The sequence below is a fragment of the Centropristis striata genome, chromosome 16 (assembly GCF_030273125.1).
Source record: "Centropristis striata isolate RG_2023a ecotype Rhode Island chromosome 16, C.striata_1.0, whole genome shotgun sequence".
In the NCBI taxonomy this organism is placed as follows: Eukaryota; Metazoa; Chordata; class Actinopteri; order Perciformes; family Serranidae; genus Centropristis; species Centropristis striata.
This window is the reverse complement of record NC_081532.1, coordinates 18,553,987-18,563,549: the sequence shown is the minus strand read 5'-3', so window position 1 is coordinate 18,563,549 and position 9,563 is coordinate 18,553,987. Positions and strand designations below refer to the sequence as shown.

Sequence of the window (9,563 nt, the reverse complement as noted above, 5' to 3'; positions counted from 1 at the left end):
TTTGTATGAATGTGTGCGTGTGTGCGCGCACGTTCGAAGAACGCCTCACTTGATTTAGCGAGTCTCCCCTACAGCGCGGAGGAATATAGTGAGCCGTCCAGCAGTGGTTTGTCTCGCCTTCCCGCCTCCACCAGCCTTACTTCCATTTCCTCTCTCCTGTAGCGTTAGCAGAACAACGTCCTCACTCCAACAGAAATGGTGAGTATTTTAGCAACCATGGTTTGTGATATGTACTACTTGAAATCGTTGATTTAGTGCCAGTGAAGGGGTCTTGTAAATCTTTACCGCATAGTGGTTTTGTTAGGATATCCTGCAGCCTCCATATAAAGGTAGATTTGTACCATTGGGTCGGCTACCGTTAGCTAACTAGCTGTTAACAGCAGACATAGCGGCTCGCCGCTGCCACCGGGGAGCTTATCACATCATCGTTGCTTAAGCTCCTACTCGCCACTGAAATTATAACAACACCAAAGTGCAACACTACCCGTTACAGGTGTCCACATATTGGCAGTAGCTGCGGTGGCTCTGTTGGCTGGCAGGGTTAGCATCACAGCTAATGTTGCATCCCGTTAACGGCTGATTTCCAGGCATCACACGGCTGTAACTTCATGCATTTTAGCGTAAAGGCGAGTGCGCTGGTTTGTTTCTGCAGACATGCTGGAGACGCAGTTGTTGGTGTTGAGTCTCTGATGTTACACTGATTGTTTTCTGCCGGTGTTGCATGGAAATTTGTGACCAGTTATGTTATATTCTCTAACGTTAGACATGGGTCAATGACGTGATCTAACCCAGTGTCAGTAGGTGTAACCAGTATTTTTTCCCCCATAAAAATCTGATTATATACAGGAAACTAAATGTGAACTAAAATGAGAAGAAAAAATACAATCCACGTTTACATTGCACCACTATGGTATGTAACACATTTTTACATAATTTGTCAAAACTTTTGAAAAAAAAAATGGTTGTATTTAGAATATGTTCTGCTCAATATTGACGAAATGTGTGAATATGGAAATACTTAAAATTAAGTAATTATATAAATAAGTCCACTTAAATACAATGTAGGTGGATGAAGTATTTGATATTTATCATTTTTTTGTGTTTTTTTCCATTGGACAACTTGATCACCCTTAGTCACTGACCCACATTCAGCTACGACCAAGACCGTTGGGTGAGGTGTCAGTAGGGCTAACTTTACACACATCGCTGTTCCTGCTACCACAGCCATTAAATATGATCAATCTATGATAACAGCTTCCAATGTACAAAGCGTAACCATTGTAAAAACTGCAGTGGTAATCTGTCCTAATTAGGTCACAGAATATGGTGTAACACCTGTACATGGTCACTTTCCTGCAGAATAAATTAGATGTTTGTTGCTGGTAAACCTAGTATTCAACATGTAATTGAAAGTTTCAGATCACCTTTTGTGGTACTGATTGATGTTAGATGTCTTGATAAAATCTCGTCCATCCTATCTTAGAACTGCAGGCAAGAAATATGTAACTTCCTCGTGTTCTGGTACAGAACTGTCTGCACAACGGTGAAATCTTGTTTGTTTTTTCATTATTGCACAATGTCAGCTTCTTAGTCAGTGTCCCTGAAACAGTCCCCAGGGAGTGGTAGCATCATACGGCAGTCATGGTTTATGGTTTATAGCATTGGATGGGAATTGGGAGGGGGGCTACATTCACACAAATGCAGTCATGTTGTCATGTGGGAAATTTGATTATATGGTATAGTGGACCTTTTCTCCCGGCTATATGTAAGCCTTAAATGGACACAAACCTTGTTTGACAGATGCAATCTGCTGAACACATCATTGGCTCCTGGCCCTTCATTATGCAGGCAAAGCCCCCTACTTCAGTTAACTCCATCAGTTATGTAAACGACGTTTTAAGAAATCCTGCAGCAATGTGACACTTAAATTCATGTTTTAGAGTCTATTTTTTTTATGGATCGCATCTTCAGTTAATTTTAATTGGTAGGTGTCGTCCTTGACACATTCCCCTTACATGCACGCCTTAACTAACAGAGTGGCGTGTCCTAAACTGTGTCCGGCTTTCTGTCCCAGCAGCTCATTAACTACAGTAAAATGTTATAAACTGCATCCCAGGTAGGAAATACTTGCTGATTATAGTGCTATAATAAAAACCAGCAGGCCCTTACGTCTTAAAAATCAGTGGACTTTTTTTTTTATTATTCATACCAGTAGAATGACAGGAGTAGCAGTCACTTTGTTTTATGGTAGGTTGTGTCAGCAGTGTCTAAATCCAACTTTAATTTTTTGAGATATGCTAAATGACATTGCCTATTAAATGTAGCATATTGTAGTTTATAACTTTTTGGTACCTCAACTAAAGTCAGTTGGAATATGTTTATAAAACCAATATTTTAATGTAATTGATGTACATGAAGTCTGACAGTGAGTGAGAATAGTAGGATGAGCTGTGTTGGACTAATTACATTTCATTTGCATATTCCTCCAGTATAGGCTTCAGTACATAAGGACCCATACCGTCTCTTAAAAGTGAAATATTTGTGGAACATAAGACACTGGTGAATTTTCTTATGGTGTATAGAGTAAACACTTTGACCAACTTATAACTTACAAACTTATGCAAAGGGACAACAAAAGAGACCACCTATTCTATAGTTAAGTGGTTATAAGGAAATTGAGTAAGTTGTAGCTTTATTTACAAGAAATTAGGGCTGCACGATAAATCGTTAAAAAATCGCGATCTCGATTCGCACATACACGTGATCTAATTTCTACACACGTCGATTCTGAAGCATTTCATATCTGGAGCTGCATCGGAAACAAATGCTCCTATTATCTCCCGGATTTTTTCAAGCGCCCCCAAACGCAGCACTGCCGCTGCCTCCTCCCTCAACCAATGGTAAAGCAGCTTTACGTTAACACGTGATTCAGTGGAGGACGCCCGCCTGCAGTTGAGTGTTTTGGAAAGAGTGAGCTAAAGCGGATGAAAGTCACCGGTAAGGAGGGTTGAACCAATGGATGGCGAAGAAAACCCAAGCTGTAGTGGCGAGAGTCACCCACCGTCCCGAACCGACCTCGTGCCCAAAAAAGGTTCACATTCGGCGGTGTGGAAGTTTTTCGGATTTCAGCCAGACGATGACAAACAGTGTGAGGTGCATTGTAAAGTGTGTTTTGCCCTCGTTGCGGCGTCGCAAGGCAACACTACAAATCTCTACAATCACCTTAAACGTCACCACAAAGTACAGCATGATGAAGCCGTACAAGGCAAGAAACAACACAGATGTCAATAACCGGAACCTTGTACAATGCAACGGCATACCCACCAAACTCCAGTAGACATAAGGAGATCACAGCAGCTATCACATATCACCTAGACAAAGATATGGCCCCAATAAACACTGTACAACATACACTCTACGTTCTAAGGAAATCAGACGGTTTGATGTGCATATGATGATAGGGGGAAGTTGTTATCACCTGCATGTCTCAATTTTTATTTTTTATTTTTGTTAAAGTAATTTATCTTCCAATGATTTAACTACTACTATGCCCTTGCCAAAGCACTGTTTTTTTGTTTTGTCGAAGTTCATCAGTGCAATAAACATTTTGTGAAAAAAAAAAAAAAAATCGTGCCAGAGAATCGTGATCTCAATTCTAAGCAGAAAAATCGTGATTCACATTTTTTCCAGAATCGTGCAGCCCTACAAGAAATGTTTTCTTTATATAAATTACCACATTTAGAACTGTTGTCGGTAATCACTGATTGTTCTTGACTCATTTAGTAACAGGTGAAATCTGTAAATTTAGAGTCTTAGTTCCATTTTCCAATTAAATTTCTTAATGCTGTCCATGTAAAAGTCAAACATAGGGCCTTCTTGCTGCACACACACACTATTTAACAGGAACGTGGAGCATATTGCCAAGCATTGCAGTGCCTTGAGAGGAATTTGGCCTGGGTATTAGAGGGGTTAGCAGCTTGTTAACCACCGCTAGAGCACACACACATCTGATTCCTCACTGTCATTATCAGCCAAATTCTGAAAGCCTTATATTTATTGCTTGACAGTACTAATACCTTGTAGCTAAAAGTTTTCAGTGATCAGTTATCACCATTATTCTCGCCGCTTTCCCTGTCCTTATGAGGAAAGGATGATATTTTTAGAGTTTTAGAAGATTCTTTCATTAAAAACAAAACAAAATAGGAGAGCAGAAATATAGCAAATGTATCTGCATCAAAAAGAACCAAGTAGCAAAAGAAAAAAATGAATAAATTCATGAGGGTTTTCATGAATCTAGTGGGTGCGTCAAATTCAAAATCATGATAATTTAATGTTATTTAAGAGCATAGTCATGACTTGTGGAAAGGAAAGAAATTAGAAAATCCAGCAAAGCACAAGTGAAGTTGAGCAGCAGTATCTTGTAAAGGACACACTTAATCATTTGAACATCTGGTCTTTTATGTACTAATGTTCAGGGTTTCCCCCAGAAAAGTTTTAGGACTGGTGTCAAGTATCTTGACGGAGCCCAATGCAGGCCAAGGACAGAGTGAGTATAGCATTAAGGTCAGGCGCTATAGTTCTTGTGATAACAGAATCACAGAAAAAATCACAAAATATCACTTGCTGACATTTTGGATAGAAAGTGTTTGGTAGCTTGTGATAGTTGGAAGCAACTTAGGCCCTGTGGACCACCAGGCTTGTAGTACACTAGTTACAGCGTACAGTATGGATTCAGTTTTGTAAGGAGGGCAGTTCTCAAGTTTTGTCTCATTTACTTTCAATAAACCTTAACTTGGGACTCATGCTGAACCCCTGGGAAGATTGATGTGTCACTCATAGAATCTGTAACTGTGTGGATAGGGGCCCCTGCTGGAGTGGGCCACTTGGTGTGACCCATGATGCTCTGTAGGAGGTCAGATGACCAGCCAACTGATCCTCCCTAGGAGCTGCAACTGTAGCAGTGAGATGACAGGCCACAGTTTAACACATGCATATAGACGCACACAAAACCCACATGACCTCCCCCAGTCTGGACAGTGTTACTCTCACACACCTTAAATCAATTTTCCTGACACATTTGGGTGACCTCCTCTGGCCTGCCCTCTACACACATTCTCTTTTTCTGTCAAAGTGTTGATTGCTATTCATCTATTGAACTACTGCAGGAGGTGGACACTTCATCTGTGCATCCATCTTTACTGTACATCTGTTGGGGAGATGGACAGACGGCTTAGCCTTCATTGTCATGCCTAGGCTTACACACACACACACACACACACACACTGACATGAAGGCACAGGGAGTGGGGTTCCCAATAGCCTCACCCAGTTGGAGTCAGATGCAGCCAGGGAAGGACAGCGTCTGGTCACGTACACTTGCAGCGCTGCAAGACACAAGGACAGAGAGAGGGATCAACGGTTACGCAAGCAGGAAGACAGATTTATTGAGAGACAGACAGACAGATGGACAAGTAACCAGGAAAACATCAACAGAAGGACCAGCTTTTCCATCAGCTCTTCATCCAGCTCATGGAAGAGAGAGACCTCTCCTGTAAGGTCAGTGCCAGTCCACTGACCTTTGCCGCTCCAGAGGGATTGTGAAAACCTCTGTCATTCGTCAGGACATTCACTCAAACTGGATGGATTGAAAGACAAGTTCTGCAATTATCCATTCATGTGTCCATCTAACTAGCTACCTATCCAGGAGGACAAAAACATAATCTGTTTTGCTTACTTGAGCAAAACTGAAACTCAATTTTTTTGCTTACTCATACAATGATGTAACATTTCAGAGAGATGGCAAACCATTCCCTCGGTCCATCCACTTTACAAAGCAGGACCAACTGATAGATGTCTGACTATAATTTTATTCATCCACCTGTTCCTCCCAACTTAAGACATAATTACTGCCCTTCATGCCATTATTCACTTATGCTCCCTAAGAAAGTTCCTATGTATCCACCAGAGGATGAGCTGGTGAGCTTGTCCACCATCTATGACCTCTTGGATGAACAACAGCACTGCTACAAGGAGCTCCTCCAGCAGCAGGAGAGGAACTACAGAGCATTCCTACAAATGCTGATGGACTCGTCATCCAGCCGCATGGACAGCCTGGTTAGAGAGATGCAGGACCTGAGGAACTGCCTTCAAAGAACCAAGGCTGAGCTGGCTGAGGTTAAAAAGCAGGGTGTCCAGAACAGTAAAAGGGCTGAGTGCCTGGCTGAAGGCCTGGTGATGGTACGAGGGGCGCTGGATGGCTTAAGCGTCAAAACGGGAGTAATTGGGGGAGGTACAGGAGGAAGAGGTGTGGATCTGAAGCAGCGCAGAGGAGGTGGCGGGTTAAGGCTGGATGGAGGAGGAAGAGGTGGAGAGGCGAAAAAATCAGCACCTAAAGCAGTGAAGCTGGTGGCAGACCTCACAGATATCCACTTTGAAGACCTAAAGGTTGTACACAGTTGTGCTCAGAGCGAAATGTGTGGGTTACCTAGAACCTTTAGTATCACTAAGTGATATGTTTGTTCAAATGTACAGCTTGTGCCAAGCCAAAAGCTCCTCCTGCCAATATTAGCTAATATGTGGAAATGGTTCTCTGACAAGATAGTCGTACACATGCTGTAGCTAAAACCCGCCATTTAAAAAAACAACCCAACGTATCAGCCAATAAAAGAAAAATGCTCATGATAAAAAAAAAAAAAGAAAACACTGACTAATAGGTTGAGGCTTTATTGAGCATATATGTGACTGGGAATATACAAAGCACTTGTGACTTGTCAGCCTCTGGACAATTAATGTTACTTCAACTTTCCTATTGGCGTTGCGACCGTGAATAGAAAATAAGCCCTTGGAACATATGAGGTTCTTGGGAGCTCCTCAGTGTGCAGTTTTTCTCACCCCAGAACTGTTTGGTCCAAAAATGCCTTTGTGTCCAGTGATTCTGGTCACAGCACTTTACCTATGACTCTTGCTTGTTTAAATACATGCTTTACTTGAAAGACTTATATTTTAAAAGTGTATTCCCTCTGTTTTGGTTTTTAGGCTGACCAATTGACAGAAGAACAGATCGCAGGTAATGTGACAACAAAAAACACTGCACCAAGAAATGTATATACATATTCTTTACATAGGTCCATGCATTCACATGGGATCAGTTTCTGCTGATGCTAATATCCTGTATTTTTTGTCCCTTCTTCCCCTCGTGTCTTTCCAGAATTTAAGGAGGCCTTCTCCCTGTTTGATAAGGACGGAGATGGGACCATCACCACAAAGGAGCTGGGCACTGTAATGAGATCACTGGGTCAAAACCCAACTGAGGCAGAGCTTCAGGACATGATCAATGAGGTGGACGCAGATGGTATGCTGATTCCACCTCAACATTGGAAAGGATTTTCGTTAAACCGCTCGTTACAGACTCCTTAATGACTCACTCACTTCTGACTTTCTTTCTCTCGCCCCTTCTAGGTAACGGTACCATTGACTTCCCTGAGTTTTTGACGATGATGGCAAGGAAGATGAAAGACACTGACAGTGAGGAGGAGATCAGAGAGGCATTCAGAGTCTTTGATAAGGTAAGCCTATGTGTCTGTGTTTCATGTTGTGAAGACGAAGAAAAAAAACAAAAAAACCCAAAAGATTAAAAAGCTTTTCCGATGTACTACAGTTTAAGAACTCATTCATCTGAAATCAGATGTCCCTAAGCTAAAGCTGTCAATTTATGCCTGGTTTATGCTTGCTGCAGTATCCCTGTCGCATGTTTCGATGCATTAAAAAGGATGTCATGCAAGTTGTTGCAGTGCTTTGTCTTAAAATGAAATGTTGATGTGTATGCTGAAGGCGGACTGGCCAAACAGGTTCAGCTGTACAAATTATTCGTTATGTAGACCACAGGGACAGTCAAATGGGCTTAATTTGTAAAGGCAAAAACAACTAGACGGGAGAAGAAGTCATTTTTCAAGTTTTGTAGTTTGTGCACCATCTGCAGAGGTCAATGCCATGGTATTTTGCACATTGTAAACAAGGCTTAAAAAGGGTCTATTCACCTGTCTGGCTTGACAATACTTGACAAAGACTGTTAATTGAAAACTGTGTGACTGACTAGTGCTGTATGTTTGTTGGGTAGGATGGCAACGGTTACATTAGCGCTGCAGAGCTGCGTCATGTGATGACTAACCTTGGGGAGAAGCTGACGGATGAAGAAGTAGATGAAATGATCAGAGAAGCAGACATTGATGGTGACGGACAGGTCAACTATGAAGGTACAGAGCAAAGTTCGCCTTGAAATTATGTCAACAAACACTGTCAAACATGATTTGTTTTTACCATGTTAAAGTACAACATTTTAACACTGTTCCTGATGAGTTTCATTGTTTTTTTTCCCCACAGAATTTGTTCAGATGATGACCGCCAAATGAACTGGGCTCCCATTTAAGACAAAGAATCAGTTAAATGTTTCACTTACCTCTTATTGCAAAAATCTACATTTATTCATACTGTTCTGTATAGACAATTTAAACTGAATGTTGGAAAACTGAAAATCTGTCCATATAAACAAGCTCAAAAAAGGTAAAAAGACAAAAAGAAAAACTTCTAAATGAATCTGCATGTACTGGCTTGTATTCCCCGCCCCCCAGCGCTGAGCTGCCCAATCAGATCTCAACTCGTTAGCCAAGCAGCCTCTCTGCAGCTGGCTGGTTTTTGCCGCTGCTCCTCTGCTTCCTGGTTCCATCTGCCTGATGTCATGATGATTACATGGGCTGGCACAATCGCCTTTCTTCTATGACTTCCTGTTTTCTTTTCTTTTTTTCTGTTCTTCATGCATGCAGCTTTAGATGGGTTACTGTTGAGAGCCCAGTGGCGAAAGGCTGTTGTTGGGCTTCAGGGTGCCCTGGGACCCACAAAGAGGAGGGAGGGGTTAGTTGACGGATGGATGGGAGTGAGTGAACCAGCGGAACCTTTGCAGTTTGCTTACCTAAATGAAATCAGTGACAACAGAGATATTTTTAAGAAAAATTTTAAAAATGGTATAACTAAGAACTCATTTTAGATTCTGTGTTTCTGGCATGTCAGGATACTTGCTTTATCCTTTGTGTGTTTACCTTTTTTGAGAGGGGAAGCTTGGGTGGGGCATAGATTTGAGCCCCTTGGGTGTTGGATGTGTCCCTGACTATTTGGAAGGGTTGGGTGGGCTTAAAAGGTGATGATATACAAGAGCAATCTTTGGGACAATATCAATATTATGACCATCAGGTTTTGTAGAGTTGGAGATTTCTTAATGATTAATCTGTGGTTATGACTGAAGCATGCTTGGGTAGTGTAATGTCTCAAAGGTGGCGTGTGTATCATGATTCTACAGGGGCGTTAATTTCAGTTTAGTGGGGACGGGGTCGGTGCTTTGCGGCATTTCTATCTTGTGTTTGTGTGTGAGTTTGCGTGTGTAAGTGTGTGTGTGTGTGGGTGCGGCGAGGCCCGGCCCAGTCCAACTGTTCTGTTTAGTTCAGTTGATCTGCATTCCAAGTTGTACATGCTAGTCTTTACATTTTGTTTTTCCAATAAAATGTCATGAACTAA

The 9,563-nt window shown here is 41.8% G+C and overlaps 1 protein-coding gene across 1 annotated transcript; it reads left to right on the top strand.

Moving 5' to 3' along the window:
• Positions 1–94: 94 nt before the first annotated feature.
• On the top strand, positions 95–9,563 carry calm1a (calmodulin 1a). Its single transcript, XM_059352856.1, has 6 exons — positions 95–198; positions 7,035–7,065; positions 7,207–7,350; positions 7,458–7,564; positions 8,116–8,251; positions 8,379–9,563. The coding sequence occupies exons 1-6, from the start codon at positions 196–198 to the stop codon at positions 8,405–8,407; spliced, it is 450 nt and encodes a 149-aa protein (XP_059208839.1). The 5' UTR covers positions 95–195; the 3' UTR covers positions 8,408–9,563.